Source organism: Kogia breviceps, chromosome 16 (assembly GCF_026419965.1).
Source record: "Kogia breviceps isolate mKogBre1 chromosome 16, mKogBre1 haplotype 1, whole genome shotgun sequence".
Classification (NCBI taxonomy): Eukaryota; Metazoa; Chordata; class Mammalia; order Artiodactyla; family Physeteridae; genus Kogia; species Kogia breviceps.
Genome location: NC_081325.1, coordinates 1,722,019 through 1,741,083, shown reverse-complemented (window position 1 = coordinate 1,741,083; position 19,065 = coordinate 1,722,019). Strand labels below are relative to the sequence as shown.

Below are 19,065 nucleotides of genomic sequence, written 5' to 3'. Positions count from 1 at the left end.
TCAGATTGCTGGCTTTTCTGATTAAAGCTCACCTTTCCTTTCTTTTTTTTTTTTTTTTGTGGTACGTGGGCCTCTCACTGTTGTGGCCTCTCCCATTGCGGAGCACAGGCTCCGGACGCACAGGCTCAGTGGCCATGGCTCACGGGCCCAGCCGCTCCGCGGCACGTGGGATCTTCCCGGACCAGGGCACGAACCCATGTCCCCTGCATCAGCAGGCGGACTCTCAACCACTGTGCCACCAGGGAAGCCCTCACCTTTCCTTTCTACTGACACGTGCCTCTCAAATTACTGGCTTATGAGTCAACCCACTCTCTTCTTGCTTCTTGCATAGTTTCTGAGGAGAAGCTGGATGTAATTTCTTATCTTTGCTCCTCTGTAAGTGAGGTGGTTTATTCCTCTGGCTTCTTTCAGGATTTTTTCTGTAATTTTGACTTTCTGTCATTTGAAAAGACAGATGGTTTCTTTTGCATTTATTCGCTTGGTGTTCTCTGAGCTCCAGGATCTATGGTTTGCTGTTTGACATTAATTTGGGGAAATTCTCAGTAATAATTTTTCTTCTCTCTTCACTTTCTGGTATTTTCATTATCTGTATGTTATACCCTTGTAGCCATTCCACAGTTCTTGGGTATTTGGTTCTGTTTTTTTCAGTTTTTCTCTTTACTTTTCAGTTTTAGAGATTTCTATCTATCTATATCCTCTAGCACAGAGATTTTTTTCCTCAGCTGTGGCCAGTCTACTAACAAGCAAAGCAAAGGATCTTCCTTGGTATTTCCATCTCTCTGCTTACATTGCCCATCTGTTCTTTCATGTTGTCTACTTTATCCATTAGAGCCCTTAGCATATTAACCATAGCTGTTTTAAGTTCCTGTTCTGATAACTTTAACATCCCTGCCATGTCTGGTTCTGATGCTTGCTATGTCTTTTCAAATTGTGTTTCTGCCTTTCAGTATGCCTAATATTTTAAATTTAGATATGACCTATAACATTAGTTTCAGGTATACAATGTAATGATTTGACATTTGCATATATTGCAAAATGATCACAATAAATCTAGTTAACATCCGTCACCAGAGTCACAAAACATTTTTTATGTGATAAGAACGTTTAAGATCTACTTTTAGCACCTCTCACATGTACGTGATTATTAATTATAGTTGCCATGCTGCACAGCATATCTCCACGAATTATTTAGAGTTGGAACTTTGTACTTTTTAACCCACTTCACCCGTTTTGCCCATCCTCCCTCTGACCATCACCAATCTGTTCTCTATCTCAATTTTTGTTGTTTAGTTTTTAGATCCCACACAAAAGGGAGATCATTAAGTATTTGTCTTTCTCTGTCTGACTTATTTCACTTAGCATAATGCCTTCAAGGTCTATGCCATCCATGTTTTCACAAATCACAAGATTTCCTTTTTTATGACTGAATAACATTCCATTATACACACACACACACACACACACACACACACCACAATTTCTTTACCCATTCATCCATTAATGGACACTTAGGTTGCTTCCATATTTTGGCTGTTGTGAATAATGTTGCAATGAACACGGGGGAGCATATTATCTTTTCAAGTTAGTGTTCTTGTTTTCTTTAGATAAACACCCATACGTGGTATAACTGGGTCATACAGTTCTATTTTTAATATTCTGAGGATCTTCCATACTGTTTTCCACAGTGGCTGCATCAATTCACCATACCAACAGCATATGAGAGTTCTCTATGCTCCACATCCTCACCAACGCTTGTTACTGGTTGTCTTTTTGATAACAGCCGTCTAACAGGTATGAGGTGATTTTGATTTGCATTTCCCTGATGATTAGTGACGTTGAGCATCTCTGCGTGTGCCTGCTGGCCATTTGCATTTCCTCTTCGGAAAAACGTCTATTCAGTTCTTTTGACCATTTTAAAATCAGGTTGTTTAATTTTTATTGGGGTATAGGTGATATACAATGTTGTGTTAGTTTCAGGTTGTTTTTTTTGATGTTGAGTCCTATGAGCTGTTTATATTATAAACAGCTGTTTATATTACTTATATTGTATGAGCTGTTGGATATTAATCCCTTATCAGTCAGATTATTTGCAAATATTTTCTCCCATTCAGTAGATTGTTTTGTCAATGGTTTCCTTCTCTGTGCAAAAGTGGGGTGGGGGGGCTACTCTTCATTGCGGTGCGCAGTCTTCTCATTGCGGTGGCTTTTCTTGTTGCAGAGCACAGGTTCTAGGTAAGTGGGCATCAGTAGTTGTGGCTTGTAGGCTCAGCAGTTGTGGCTTGCAAGCTCTAGAGCACATGCTCAGTAGCTGTGGTGCATGGGCTTAGTTGCTCCGCGGCACGTGGGATCTTCCCGGACCAGGGCTCGAACCTGTGTACCCTGCATTGGCAGGCGGATTCTTAACCACTGTGCCACCAGGGAAGCCCCTATTTTTGCTTTTATTTCCTTTGTTTAAGGAGACAGATCCAAAAAATATTGCTGCAATTTACATTATAGTGTTCTGCCTATGTTTTCCTCTAGGAGTTTTATAGTATCCAGTCTTACATTTAGGTCTATAATCCACTGTGACTTTATTTTTGTATATGGTGTTAGGGAATGTTTTAATTTCATTCTTTTACGTGTAGCTGTCCAGTTTTCCCAGCACCACTTACTTGTTGAAGAGACTGTCTTTTCTCCAATGTATATTTTTGCCTCCTTTGTCACAGATTGACCTTAATTGGGTTTATTTCTGGGCTTGAGCTTCATGAGTTCTTTATATATTTTGGATATCAACCCCTTCTCAGATATATGATTTAGAAATACTTTCTTCCATTCAGTATGTTGCTTTTTCATTTTGTTGATTGTTTCCTTTGCTGTGCAGAAGCTTTTTAGTTCGATGTAGTCCACCTTGTTAATTTTTGTTTTTGTTGCCTTTGCTTTTGGTGTCACATCCAAAAAATTATCACCAATACCTATGTATCTCAAGGAACTTATTGGCTATGTTTTCTTCTAGGAGTTTTATGGCTTCAGGTCTTATGTTCAAGTCTTTTTTTTTTTTTTTCGCGGTACATGGGCCTCTCACCGTTGTGGCTTTCAGACTGTGAACTTCACAAGTGTTTCTCAGTTTTTTGCTCTACTTCCTAAAGTGGGAAAGGATGATATAGTGAGATGGAGTTGGGTCTTTTTCCAATGTGGAAAGCCAGAGTTAACTGGAATTGGGTAATTTCCTTTCCCCTAGGTTGATTAGGCTCTGATAATACCCCAGATGCTTAGGCCCTACTTAAGTACTCTCTCCTGAGTGCAGGCCTTATTAAGAAAAACAGAATGCTCCAGCATATTTCAAAATGGTTCCTTTTCTCCTTCCCCTGCTGGAAGCATCTCTGATATTTATGTGAGAACCTGGTCAAGCTCTTGGAGATAAATCTCACAGAACTGTGTGGAACCTTCTGATGACTGGGTTCCCTGGAGTTTTTGCCTCTCAGAGTTGTCCACACTAAATTCCAGCAATTCTTGGGAATTCCCCGGCAGTCCAATGGTTAAGATTAAGACTCTAGGCTCTCACTGCCGAGGGCCCGGGTTCAACCCCGGTTGGGGAACTAAGATCTCACAAGCCATGAGGTGAGGCAAAAAAAAAAAAAATTCCAGCAATTCTTCCATTAAAGTTCTGGTCGTCAGTCTCTGCTCCCATAAGCTGTGACTCCCTAGATTCACCTGACTCTCTAGGGCAGTGGTTTGCCCTTTGTACTCCCTCTCTTACACATACAAGAGTTACAGATTTTTCAGTTTGTTCAGCTTTTTACTTGCTGTTAGGATGGTGTGGCACCTGCAAAGCTTCTTAAATGTGGAACCAGAAACTAGAAGCTCTCAACAGTCCATTTTTTAAAATGCTTTACTTAATTTTGATAATTCAGTTTCTAAATTGTTTCAAGAATTAGGAATGTCGGTAAGTTACTTCTATTACCCCAATTTAATTAAATTAACATTATCACTGTTTAATTGGGCTGTCTTGGCAGTCAGCATTAAAAGAAAAACAGAATTGAATAAAAAATATCTGAGTACATTACAGGTTGTTAGGGTAAGTACAATTACATGTAATGTCTATTTCTTTTTTTTTTTTTTTTTTTTTTTTTTGTGATATGCGGGCCTCTCACTGTTGTGGCCTCTCACTGTTGTGGCCTCTCCCGTTGCGAAGCACAGGCTCTGGACGCGCAGGCTCAGCGGCCATGGCTCACGGGCCCACCCGCTCCGTGGCATGTGGGATCTTCCTGGACCGGGGCACGAACCCGTGTCTCCTGCATCGGCAGGCGGATTCTCAACCACTGCGCCACCAGGGAAGCCCTAATGTCTATTTCTTAATGTGGATCATAGGACAACCTTGAAAGATATCAGGTTAAGGAATGAAAAATTTATTGTGTATATGTGAAATGCATAGAAAAAAATTCAGAATGATTAAAATATCAAAATACTCTCAAATTTAAAAAACAGAGATGTTAGAAAGTATGAAAAAAAATATAGTTCACCAGTATCTTATTTGGATCCTATATATGTAAAGATTATGAATTATAATAACTTAATGAAAATTGAATTTCAATTTACTTTTATATCAGAAAAGAGTTACCTGAACAATTCAAATGTATGTGAAAATAGACTATTTGCATATAAACACATGAATCTGTTGAGTATCCATATACCTAAATATTAACCCAAAATTTGAAACCATCTTACTTCTATTAAAAACCTATGAAGGGCTTCCCTGGTGGCACAGTGGTTGAGAATCCACCTGCCAACGCAAGGGACACGAGTTCAATCCCTGGTCTGGGAAGATCCCACATGCTGTAGAGCAACTAAGCCCCGTGTGCTACAACTACTGAGACTGTGGCTCTAGAGCCCACGAGCCACAACTACTGAGCCCGTGTGCTACAATTACTGAAGCCCACGCGCCTAGAGCGTGTGTTCTGCAACAAGAGAAGCCACCACAGTAAGAAGCCCGCACACCTCCACAAAGAGTAGTACCCACTCTCGGCAACTAGAGAAACCCCGTGTGCAGCAACAAAGACCCAACACAGCTGAAAATAAATAAATAAAATAAATTTTTTTTAAAAAACCTATGAAAATAAATAAATGTATATGTATAACTAAATCACTTTGCTGTACACCTGAACCTAACACAACATTGTAAATCAACTATACTGCAATACAAATTTTTTAAGATAAAAAGATACTTTCCAGGAAAAAAAAAACCCTGTAAAGTCTGTGTTCCAGCACAAAAAGCACAATGCTTAGATCAGAAATTTTGGAATCAGATGCTTAGATATGAATTCCAGTACCACCACCCACTGACATGTTGACCTCGGGCACATCACTGAACATAAACTTCAATTTTCTTACTGGTAATATGGGAATAGTAATCTACATCTATGATAGTTGGAAACATATAAGAAAATATGAATGCGCATATGTGGAAAAAGCTTAGAAACCTGAAGTGCTATGTTACTGTTAGTATCATCATCAAATAGATAATAATCTCCTGTGCAAGTATTAACAAAAGACTTCTCTTCTTAATTTTTCCTCCCCTCCTAAAACCAAAATCTTCACAGGCTGCATGTCTCTTGATTTCACTGTTATACTTAAAGAACAATGTAAATGGAGGCATTTTCCATCTATATTTTTATATACACATATTTTCAAAGTACAGTTGACCCCTGAATAACACGGGTTTAAACTATGAGGGTCCACTTACACATGGATTTCTTTCAGTAAAAACCTACTACAGGACTACACGATCCACAGCTGATTGAGTCCGCGACACAGAACCGTGGACATGGAAGAATGATATAAATTATACTCAGGTCAGCTACACAGAGTGTCAGCTCCCCAGCCCTAGTGCTGTTCAAGGGTCAACTGTATGCAGCTCTTTCTGAAGATTTTAGATGAAACTCAAGTACTATTCTTAGTATTCTGGAAAGGGTAAATTAACCCTAATGTGAAAGGGTAAATTAGGGGGTCCTGTAAACAAATTTACTAAGGAGATATAGAATATACTGGAAAATAAGTTGTTTCACTTAGCACCATGCACACAAATAAGGCTGCCAATTACAAATAAGTGGCACCATTAAAGTTTCAGTGGTAAAAATCCCTACCTGGAAATATTTTTTTGTTATTCAGGTTAATAAATATACTTGAAAATTAAAAGAGGAATTCTTATTACAAATAAATATATAATGCATCTAAGTGATTCTCCTACATGAATGAACTCATAAGAAGATGTTTTAATCAAAATTTCATGTATCTGAACTTGAAAGACCTCCTAATGTTATAGCACTTAGCTTTAAAATAGTCACAGAAGAATTTCAGACTCACCCTGATAGTGCCGCCAATGACTTCCATTACTTTGCCTCGATACCACAAAGTATCTGATCCCCTTACTGCACAAGCTTCTCCCTTTCTCCAGAAATAAGGCTCCAAAAGACCAAGGCATTTTAAATTACTTTGAATTTCATTCATCATTTTTATTAGTTCAAATTCTGAAGAAATTATGAAAAATAGAAAGCATTTAGGAAAAATTCCCTACCATTTTCAAATGAAGTCATCATCAAACTTTAGTAACTTCATCACTTAGATCACATTAAAAGGAATTAAAAATCAGTCCCCACATAATAGAGCTTTAATAAAAATCTAATTTAGTCAATAGCTTCAATATGTTTCAAAACATACTACTGACTAACAACATGTAAATTATTATTCTGATCTATGGTTACCAACGCAAGCATTATTTTGGAAGTGCAAGACTCATTAAAAGCTCTTTGTTATTTGATGCTTAGACACAGCATAGTGCTGTGGGTATAATATTAAAATTCTAATACTACTTCCTGCTAGCTGGCTCATGATTTCCACAGTAAATTTATATGCCCATTAACTGACGCCAGAGAGGGCAAGCTCTGGTGTCAGTTCCTATAAGTTCTACTACTTTAGTTGCGAGCTCCTGGGCATAAGCCTCAGTCTGTTCTTCTGTAAACTGGGTGTAATAGTGCTAGCCCACATTATCAGTATTGCAGGCGGCTGGAAGTAAGGCATCTGGCAACCAGTTCTAGCTATGATTATTTACATACGTCAAGCAAAGTTTCTGGATTAAGCACTGTTGCTAGAGGTCTGAAACACTACTCACTTCTAGAATAGCCAATTACACAGATTTAGTCTGGTTTTCAAATTAAAAAACAGTATTTAGCAGATCAACACATGAGACAAAAATTTCAACCAATTCGTAGCCCCCATACCCCTATCCATAGGTGGACTTACTATGAAACTAACGGAGCTTAAGTCCCGTGAAAGCTAGAGCTGCTGTGAGTCATCAAGTGTCCTGGACACACTCAGGTTGCAGAAAGGAAGCGTTAGTATATAAGCGAAAGAGATCTCAGGAAGGACCTGAATCTCAAATGGCCCTGACTCTCCAGTCATTTGTTGTGACTTCTTTTCTCACTTCTAAACAAATATAAACGTTTGTATTCTTTTTTCTTATAGAGCCTCCAAACTTGTATAACTGGAACCTGTCCCCCCATGCTTATCTTAGGCCCAATGTTTATCCATTCCCAATGTCTCAATAAATGATTTTCATGTGCTAGGCATCGTGCAAAGCACTTTTCATGAATTATTTCATTCAAACCTCACAACAACTCAGTGAAAAAGAGGTTCAGAAAGGTTAAATATCTGCCCAAGGAATTTCAATCCATGTCTATTTTACTAGAGCTATTCCCTTCCAATTAAAATTCTCTAGTAGTAAAAGTAACCACTTTTACAGAATACTGCATAATGTGAAAGATCTTACCTGATAATTTAGGTACCACAAATATAGTTCCATCATCACCAATGCAGCTGACTACTGCCTCAAATACTTTCTGGTTAGGAATAGCTGGTGGTTTATAGCATCCAGTGGTTCCTGGTTCTAGAATTTTCTCCTTAAATTCAGACACCTCGTGTTCACTGAGAATATCAGCAGCTTTTTTGTCAGGGTCAGAGTTAATTTTAATACACTTAGTAACCACTGACTCTTCTTGTACCAGTGGGATTTCCAGAGGCTTCTGGGATAATGAATAGCTGTTATCTAATTTATTAGTTCTGTAACATGCAAAAAAAGAATAGATCTAACCATGAGCAGATAAAAAAATTCTGGGAAAACAATATAAAAAGAATCCTTCAAATATACTTGAAGGATTAGTCTAAGTAATCTAGGATATCCTAGTCTAATTTGTTACATAAAAATGAGCATACTTTAAGTTATAATGAAAATTATTTTAAATTATGCATGAGTTTAATGATAATAAAGCAATATAATTTCACTTAAATGCATTAAATTACTATCCCATATTTACATGCTATTCTCTCTTAAAATCTATTAAGTATATCCCAAGTATCATACAACTAACTAGATGTTATTGGGAAATACAGCTGATTCAAGCTGATTCTAATTTAGCCCAAAGACAGATCATACATGTGGCAAGTTATCAACATTCATAAAATAATACAAAGATAATGAGTCCCTTAAAAAATAGTTTTTCCACACTATTCAGATATTAAGTGTTAGTGGTAACATGCTACATTCATTCATAATTGCTTTACTTCCTGTTATTCCCTTCCAATTAAAAAAACATGCCTATAAAAAACCCTAGAAGGAAATATTAACATTGTTTATGTTAGAAAAATTACGGCAGAGTTTTGTTTCTTCCACTTTCCTGTATTTTCTTTCAAAAGGAAATAAACACTGATAAGATAATAGCTGCATAATTCCTCAACTAACACTGCTCCCTCATCACCCCCAGCCTTGAGGTAGTAGTTTTAGTGCCAGAAAAGTAGAAAAGAACATTAACTTAGTGGTAGATATTGTTAGTTAATATAAACTTGCCCAGCATTTTTCACTTTAACATTTCTTTCAGCGAGGAACTGTGTTAGCCTGAAGTCAGTGAATGCAGGAGTAGATGCAGGGCCTGGCTCTCTGCAAAGGCCCAGGCAGTGAAGTCAGCATCTACCACACCAGGCCAACTACCTCAGGTTCCGTATTATTTCTGATCTCTCATTCTCCTTCCATTTCATCAAGATTGGGGTCCTGATCCAAATAAGGTAAGGTATAATAATCTAAGATAAAAAAAGAGAGCTGGCCATGTATGGTAGAAGGTGACCACTTGGAACATGTATCTGCAATTCTAATATACCTCTACCTCTAGAAGGAAAAAGATAAAAAGAGGAAACTAGGGCTACAGTGATATTCTGATCCTTCTCCCCTTGGACCAAAGGTATTTAAACCCCAGATTTAGTATCTGAAAGGATCTTTACATGTAAATATTGTTCAATTACTTTTTTTGGCTACCCATTTCTACTCATTTGCTACCTATATCACACAAATATATTTTGGTATATACCTACCAGAATTTCCAACATAAAGCTTAAACATTTCTGCCTAAGCAAATGAGGCCAAAGGGTTCAGATCTGGTACCCACTGTGTAAATTCTCTTTTCCTTTGGTTTAAAACGTATTGATAAATACCAGAGCAAAGGGGAAAGTATAAAAGCAAAAATGTCAAGGGATTTAAACATTTAGCAATTCTGAATGAATTTACTTCTAAGCTGGCTCCTCAGGATGTTATAAATCATTTTTAAGAGCAAACAAGGGCATTCAGGTCTGAGCACACACAGATACGAAGATTTACGCAGACAAATAAGAAGCCTCCATCACAAAATGATGTTTTAAAAAAAATAGTCTATACCTCGTTTCTCTCAAAGCCAAACCCCTTTTAATCAAATATTTGGAAACATCAACACACTTTCCTCCTTCATCTCTGCAGAAAATTTTCACAGGTAATGGCCATGTTGTGTTGTTTTCCTGCAGTGATTTAAGAGCAGAGTAAATATGAGACACAAAAATGCAACTTCGTATAAACATTACACTTTTCACAGGTATCCCCTCCACATTTCTCCATGCCAGAAAGAAAAATTCCCAACCAAGTAATTTTGATATCGGAACATATCAGAGAGAAAACAGCATGGAAGACAGCCAACAGAGAAAGACAGTTGTTTTGTGAAGTCTATCAGGAAGACTTCACTGTCCAGGTGAAAAATACCAAGTGGAGGAGAAAAAAGGACGACTGAAAACTGTTTTCCATCCCAGACTGGGGAGGGAGGAAAACATCCTCAATGACAAGTTCTCTATTCTCCTGAATTCTTTGTCATTAGAGAACTAAAATCTATACTTTCACAGGTGTGCCTTTTTTCTCCTGTGAAAAACCAAAGAAAGAACTACAAAACATATATTCTGTTTTATATGGAATTATAAAAATGGGGAAAGTACACAAAGAAAAAACTAACATGGAAAGAATTACTTACAAGAAAATTCTAATCATTAATGCAATAAAATGTATCAAATTAGAAAAAAGTTAAGGAGACAAGGAATATTTCTTAGTGTTCTGAAAGGACATGTCCTATGTATGCATCCTCTTCTCAAATCGGCACTCATACAAACACCTTTTATGATGTACAGTTAATATGATTTCACTAGAAGCCTAACTACCAATTTGTAAAGAATATCAAAGGCTTCAGAACTGCACTCTAGCATACATTACCTTCTGGTTTTTAATATGCAAATTATCAACTCAAGAATACTAGTTTAGAAATGTTTTGATTCACTCATATAATCATTTACAGTACATATCTATTATGAAACAGGTGTTACAGTGTTTTTTATTGGCCAAGAAGTGCGGCTTGCAGGATCTTAGTGTCCCGACCAAGGATAGAACCCGCGCCCTTGGCCGTGAAAGCATGGAGTCCTAACCACTGGAGTGCCAGAGAATTCCCAAACAAGCATGATAACCTGAAGACCAAAAAAGGGTTGCAAAAAAAATATCCAAATAGGGAATTCCCTGACGGTCCAGTGGTTAGGACGCCACGCTTCCGCTGCAGGGGGCACAGGTTCGATCCCGGGTCAGGGAACTAAGATCTCACATGCCACGCAGCCAAAAAAAAAAAATCCAAAAAGCTTACTATTATTTTCTCAACAAAATAAACGGTCTTGTAGAAAATGTCAATGAAATAACCAGTACACAGCTACTGAACCTGTTCACGCACCTGTATGATGATGGTTGCCACGGTGCCAGTGAGGTGCGCTGAGAGACAGTCACAGGCTGTCGCTGTCCACTTGTCACTACCACCAGCTGGTCTAAAACAAAAGGTGACAACGTGTTTTATAACAAATAGCACAGGATATAGAAACATAAAAGAACCATCATATACAAATATATTTCAACCAACTACATATGCAGTGAGAAGTCAGTGTAATCATGGCTTCGTATTATTCTCACAATTTTGTTCCCCATTTTCACAGCCTTTTATTCATCCCTCTGTTGTAGCTACAGCCCAAATTACATGCTAAGTTATTTATGTACATCTGTTCTGAAGCTACACTGAGAACTCTGAAAAACGTAGATGAGTTTTAAGTTTTTTAAAGCTATTATATACATTTCATATATGCTAACTACACTATAAACTCAGAGAGCAGGGATAATGTATTGTGTGTTATGTGTACACACATTTGATTCTTGAACAATGTGGGGGTCAGGGGTGCGGACCCCCCCCCCCGTGCAGTCAGACACCTGTGTGTAACTTCACAATTGGCCCTGCGTTATCTACAGTTCTGCATCCAGATACAACCAACCACGGACGTGTAGTGCCATAGTACGCATTTACCATTTACGTAAAAGAGGGCCCGTGCAGTTCAAACCTGAGTTAAGGGTCATCTGTATAGTACGTGTTGTATGTGTCATGTCCACCACATCTCCACCGCCCAGCTCACAGAAGGCGTGCCAAAAATATTCAATGGAAATACAAAGAGAACAGTCCCTTTGCAATGATGATTCCTCGGCCCAAATATTTTTGGAAGATTTTTTTCTGGAATTTAAAGCTAATATGAATTACTACCCATGAATATTAGCCTCAATTATTTTTAGAAAATTTATTTTTAATATTCATGGTAAAAAGTGTTCAGTAAATATTTGACAGATCAATGAAGGGCAGAGTATCAACTTCATCATCTATTTTAGCTTGTGAAGTTGAAACTGAGTGACTTTTTTTTTTTTTTTTTTTTGCGGTATGCGGGCCTCTCACTGTGTGGCCTCTCCCGTTGCGGAGCACAGGCTCCGGACGCGCAGGCCTAGCGGCCATGGCTCAGGGGCTTAGTTGCTCCGCGGCATGTGGGATCTTCCCGGACCAGGGCACGAACCCGTGTCTCCTGCATCGGCAGGCGGATTCGCAACCACTGCGCCACCAGGGAAGCCCCTGAGTGACTTTAGATGTTTCTAACCATCAAATCCTCCCCCGAAGAATAAAGAACTAGTACCACTAAAGAGATTACAAGTAAATACTGCAGGCTCTGAAGGCTCTCTAGAAATGGCTTCTAGATGAGGAGTTTCATTAGAGCTGCCCCATCCTCTGACTAAATAACCAATGTGGCCAATCCTTTCACATTAAATGGTTTATGTGAATGAACTAAAGAAATCACCTGTGTATGTAGTTTGACCAAATAGGATTTAGTAAAACTATTTATTAAGAAGCCCAAACAGTGTTCCTATGAGCTGAGAAGTTTATAGTATCAGTGATGTCTTGAATTAGTTACTGTTTTTTATTTATGATGGTATACAGATAGTATCAGCATACATACATCAATAAAGTTTTCCTATGATTTATTAAGAATACACATTTTAGGGCTTCCCTGGTGGCGCAGTGGTTGAGAATCCGCCTCCCGATGCAGGGGACACGGGTTCGTGCCCCAGTCCGGGAGGATCCCACGTGCCGCGGAGCGGCTGGGCCCGTGAGCCATGGCCGCTGCGCCTGCGCGTCCGGAGCCTGTGCTCCGCAACGGGAGAGGCCACAACGGTGAGAGGCCCGCATATCACAAAAAAAAAAAAAAAAAAAAGAATACACATTTTAAAATATTAACTTTTGAACATCTGAACGTATTTACAGCATTTCAAAAAATCTATGGCATGTATCCATAAAACTGTTTCACATGAGAAAGATAAAAAAGTTCTGGAGATGGACAGTGGTAAAGGTTCCATTACTTAAAGCCATGGAACTGTACACTTAAAAATGATAAATTTTATGTTAATGCATATTTTACCACAACAAAAAGAAATCTATAAAAAAGATTTCTCAGAAGGGTAGTAAAGCATAGTGGTTAGAACTCCGGTTCCAGAATCAGAACTTTTATAATCCTAGTTCAACACTTTGATGTATTACTCTGGATTATTAAATATTTAACCTCTTGAAGACTCAATTTCCTTTTCTTTAAATAATAGTTTTTATCTATAGCTTAAAGGTCTGCTGTGATGATTAAGTAAAATAATGCCTGTTAAGGCAATTAATACAGGGTCTAGACATGCTTAAGGTTAGCTATTGTTAGACTCTTGAAACGGTGGTATTCCACTACAGTCCATAAGACATAATTCAAGGTGTCAAAAGGAATGCACTCTCTACAAGAGGGCTCCCCAGCCCCCAGGGTGCGGACTAGCCTGCAGTCTGTTAGGAAGCGGGCCGCACAGCAGGAGGTGAGTGGTGGGCGAGCAAGCAAAGTGTCAGCGGCCTCTGCCCATCGCTCATGTTACCACCTGAACCATCGCTTGCATTATCACCTGAAATACACACCCACCCCACCCCAGCCATGGAAAAACTGTCTTCCATGAAACTGGTCCCTGGTGCCAAAAAGGTTGGAGACTGCTGCTCTACAATATTGGGTACAATTAAGGGACTGATAGAATTCCGTTCTATCAATGCACAGAGCCTCCACAACAAAGGGTAAAAGGACAGCATCAAGATAGGGAGGAGAGACAGAGACACATTCTCGCCAAGGAAACACCCACGCCCCAGCTGCAGCGATCCAGAATCGGGGGGACCACAAAGGAGGGAGGACCTGAGCTCCACATGAGACATGCCAACTGATACTGAGAAGGGCCCTGGAGGGTTCCTGGGCACAAACACTTTGTGTCCCCCAGTTTTTTGATTACAGGAAATACCCTTCACTTGGCATCACGACCTCTAGATCCTGTACAGCACAGAGTCCCCAGAACACCTGGCTTTGAAAACCAATAGGGAATATGACCAGGAAAACTACAGAACTGCAGAGAACATGATGCTGATTCGCTCAGCTTCCCTGTACACTGATGCTGAACTGAATCTTGGAGACAGAGTTTTGGGTGAAGTAGAAAAGGACAGCTTTATTACTTTGCCAAGCAAAGGGGGAAACAGAGGGCTACTGCCTCGAAAAACTATGTGTTCCAACTTGGGGAGGATAGTGAGAAGTTTTATAGTAATGGTTCAGGGCTTTCCTGATGGTGCAGTGGTTAAGAATCCACCTGCCAATGCAGGGGACACAGGTTCGAGCCCTGGTCCAGGAAGATACTACATGCAGTGGAGCAACTAAGCCCATGAGCCACAACTACTAAGCCTGCGCTCTAGAGCCTGCAAGCCACAAGTACTGAGCCCGTGTGCCACAACTACTGAAGCCCACACACCTAGAGCCCATGCTCTGCAACAAGAGAAACCACAATGAGAAGTCTGTGCACTGTAATGAAGAGTAGCCCCTGCCCGCCGCAACTAGAGAAAAGCCGACATGCAGCAATGAAGACCCGACGCAGCCAAAAAAAAAAATCGATCAGAGGGCATGATCAGCTCATGGACATCCTTCTGATGGGCTGGTAGTAACAAAAGTCAGCATCAGCATCATCAACCTTCACAGGTTCCAACTGGTCTGGGGTCTACAGGCTTGTGGGCAGCATACCATCATTAATCGTTAACTTCTCCCACCTGGAGGGGGTTTCAGTATCTCCAAAACAGCTCAAAGATATTGTTGTTTATCCACTGATGGGGAAACAAGACCTTGCCCCAAGGCTGCACTACTGTATCTCTTCACTGTTTTTTCCTGGTCTCGCATCCCCTCCCTTCCCTAATTAACAACTGCTTGAATATGCCCATTGGAACTCAGATCATGGAGGTCAAATGAAAGCTATTTCCTGTAATCAAAGAAATGGGCGACACTGAAAGTCTTTGTGCCCGGGAGCCCCACAGGGCCCTGCCTGGTATTAAACAGAAAAACCTGCCCTTAAAGGGCCTGTGCCCAAACTCACTCAACCTAAAAACAAGTGCAAAAACACCAGACTGAAAAGGGCATGAGCCACACACAAAGAGGACCCACTTACTAAATCTTAAAGCATCTGCTGGAGAGGAAGAAACCAGCTGGGATGTCCCCTAGGGACCGAGACACACTAGCAGGGGCCTTTTTTGTGATCTCAGGCTACCTTGCTATCTCTAGCAATGAAATTCTCCCTCTAACCTGTTAGCACTAATGGGTCCTGCCCTGCTGAGAGCCGTGCCCACCCCTGCCTCAGCTGGGCCTCACAGCCATGTGAGCAACACCTCTGCCCACCAGCACCCCACAGCAGCTGCTGCCCTGCCACAACAGGGCCCACCGAGGGGACACCCCTTGAGTGCCAGGCTGTGGTGGCCACGCAGGACTGTACCCCTGAGTCCCACTGAGCATCTCCTAAATAAGGCCACTCTTTCAAGACTGGGAGATAGCTGATTTATCTAATACATGCGAACACACAGAGAATGAGGCAAAAAGAGGAGACAGAGGAATATGTTCCAACCAAAAAAACATATTAAAACCTCAGAAAAAGAACTAAACAAAACAGAGATAATCAATGGACCTGGTAAAGACTGAAAAGTAATCATCATAAAGATGCTCACCAGGGCTTCCCTGGTGGCGCAGTGGTTGCAAGTCCGACTGCTGATGCAGGGGACACGGGTTCGTGCCCCGGAGTGGCTGGGCCCGTGAGCCATGGCCACTGAGCCTGCACGTCCGGAGACTGTGCTCCGCAACGGGTGAGGCCACAACAGTGAGAGGCCCGCGTACCGCAAAAAAAAAAAAAAAAAAAAAAAAAAATGCTCACCAAACGCAGAAGAATGGATGAACACCATGAGAACTTCAACATAGAGACAGAAAATATAAGAAAGAACCAAACAGAAGTTGTAACTGAATGCAAAATGCACTAGAGGGGTTCAACAGCAGACAGGATGAGGACAAAGAGCGACTCAGCAAGCACAAGACAAAGCAGTGTAACTCACCCAGACAGAGCAGCAAAATGGAAAAAAAAAAAAAAAAGGTGAAGATAACTTAAGAAATTTTGGAGCCAACAAGTGGAATAAACATTTGCATTATAGGAGTCCTAGAAGCTGAAGACAACAAAGAGAGAAAGAAGGGACCAGAAAAATTATTTGAAGAAATAGTGGCTAAAACTTCCCTAATCTGAGGAAGGAAACAGACACCCAGGTCCAGGAAGCCCAAGCGAGTTCTAATAAGATGAACCCAAAGGATCACATCAAGACACACTATAATTAAAATGGTAAAAGTTAAGGATAAAGAGAAAATCCTAAAAGCAGCAAGAGAAAAACAACTTGTTATGTACACGGGAATCCCCATGAGGCAAAGAGCAGATTTTTCAGCAGCAACTTTAAAGGCCAGAAGGGAGTGGCATGACTATTCAAAGTGCTGAAAGAAAAAAACTTCCAACTAAGAATTCTCTACCCAGCAATGTTTTCATTCAGAATTGAAGGAGAGATTAAGAGTTTCCCAGATAAGCAAAAGTTAAAGGAGTTCGTCATCACTAAACCAGCCCTACAAGAAACGTTAAAGGGATTTCTTTAAGCTGAAAAGAAATGGCACTAATTAATAATAAGAAAACATACAAAAGTAAAAATCTCACTGAAGATGGTATAACAAAAGTAGTGGATCAATCACTTATAAAGCTAGCATAAAGGTTAAAAGATAAAAGTAGTAAAATTGGGCTTCCCTGGTGGTACAGTGATTGAGAATCCGCCTGCCGATGCAGGGGACACGGGTTCGTGCCCTGGTCCGGGAAGATCCCACATGCCGCGGAGCGGCTGGGCCCGTGAGCCATGGCCGCTGAGCCTGCGCGTCCGGAGCCTGTGCTCCGCAACGGGAGAGACCACAACAGTTGAGAGGCCCGCATACCGAAAAAAAAAAAAAAAAAAAGTAGTAAAATTAATCAGAAGAAAGCACACACACAGACTGAGAGTGAAGTTATAAAAAAGATATTTCATGCAAATGGAAATAAAAAGAAAGCCAGAGTAGCTATACTCATATCAGACAAAAGAGACTTTAAAACAAAGATTGTAATGAAAGACAAAGAAGAGCATTACATAATGATAAAGGAGTCAATCCAGCAAGAAGATGTAACATTTATAAATGCAAATGCACCCAACAGAGGAGCACCAAAATATATAAAGCAAACATTGATGGACTTAAAGGGAGAAATTGAAAGCAATACCATAAAGGTAAGGGACATTAACACCCCACTTGCATCAATGGATAGATCATCCAGACCAAAACCAGTAAGGAAACAGCAGATTTAAATAACACATTAGACCACAAGGACTTAACAGATATATGTAGAACATTCCATCCAAAAGCAGAATACACATTCTTCTCAAGTGCACATGTAACATTCTCCAGGGTAGATGACATGTTAGTTTACAAAATAAGTCTCAATAAATTCAAGAAAATGAAATCACATCAAGCATCTTCTCCAACCACAATGGTATGAAACTATAAATCAATCACAAGGGAAAAAAATGCGAAAAACCACAAAAGCATGGAGATTAAACAACATGCTACTGCACACCCAATAGGTCACCAGAGAAATCAAATACCTAGTGACAAATGAAAACAGAAACACAACATACCAATAATCTACAAAACACAGCAAAAGCAGTTCCAAGAGGGAAGTTCATAGCAATTAGGCCTACCTCAAGAAACAAGAAAAATCTCAAATAAACCAACTTTATACCTAAAAGAACTAGAAAAAGAAGAATAAACAAAACCCAAAATAAGTAGCAGGGACGAAATAATAAAGATCAGAGCAGAAATAAATGAAATAGAGACACCCCCCCACCAAAAAGAACCCAATAGAAATGGCCAACAAGGGCTTCCCTGGTGGCACAGTGGTTGAGAATCCACCTGCTGATGAAAGGGACACGGGTTCGTGCCCTGGTCCGGGAAGATCCTACATGCCGCAGAGCGGCTGGGCCCGTGAGCCATGGCCACTGAGCCTGTGCGTCCGGAGCCTGTGCTCCGCAATAGGAGAGGCCACAACAGTGAGAGGCCCGCGTACCACACACACACACAAAAAAAGAAAGAAACGGTCAACAAAACTAAGAACTGCCTCTTTGAAAAGATAAGCAAAATCAACAAAACTTTAGCTAGACTAACCAAGGAAAAAAAAAAAAGACTCAAATAAATAAAATCAGAAATGAAAGAGGGGATGTTAACAACTGATACCACAGAAATACAAAGGATCATAAGAGACTATTAACAATTATATGCCAACAAAATGGACAACCTAAGAGAAATGGATAAATTTCTGGAACCACACAATCTTAGCAACTGAATCATGAAGAAATAGAAAATGTGAATAGACTCATTACTAGCAAGGGAATTGAAACTGTAATAAAAAAGAAAATCTCCCAACTAACAAAAGCCCAGGAGTAGACAACTTCACTGGTTAATTCTACCAAATATTCAAAGAAAAATGTTTTCAAGAATTCTCAAACTCTTCCAAAAAACCGAGGAGGAGAGAAACCTTCCGAAAACATTTTATGAAGCCAGTATTTCCCTGACACCAAAACCATACAAGGACACCACACGAAAAGAAAACTGCAGGTCAATATTTCTGATGAACACAGATGCAAAGATCAACAAAATATTATCAAACAATACATTAAAAGGGTCATACATCACGATCAAGTGGATTTATTCCAGCAGTGTAAGGATGGCCCGGCACCCACAAATTAATCGACGTGGTATATACATTAACAGAATGAAGGATAAAACCATATAATCCATCTCAATAGATGCAGAAAAAGCATTTGACAAAATTTAACACCCATTTATGATAAAAACTCTCAACAAAGTGGGTATAGAGAGAGTGTATTTCAACATAATAAAGGCCATATATGACAAACCCATAACTAACAT

At 39.8% G+C, this 19,065-nt stretch overlaps 1 protein-coding gene across 1 annotated transcript in view; it reads right to left on the bottom strand.

The window, feature by feature from the left end:
• Positions 1–19,065, bottom strand: part of RNF17 (ring finger protein 17) — a 118,980-nt gene that overhangs the window by 28,370 nt on the left and 71,545 nt on the right. The window contains exons 25-28 of the mRNA XM_067016276.1: positions 11,088–11,178; positions 9,734–9,849; positions 7,802–8,091; positions 6,340–6,503 (exon numbers count right to left, since the gene is read on the bottom strand). Coding sequence (XP_066872377.1) covers positions 6,340–6,503; positions 7,802–8,091; positions 9,734–9,849; positions 11,088–11,178 — 661 coding nt within the window. The remainder of the gene's footprint in view (positions 1–6,339; positions 6,504–7,801; positions 8,092–9,733; positions 9,850–11,087; positions 11,179–19,065) is intronic.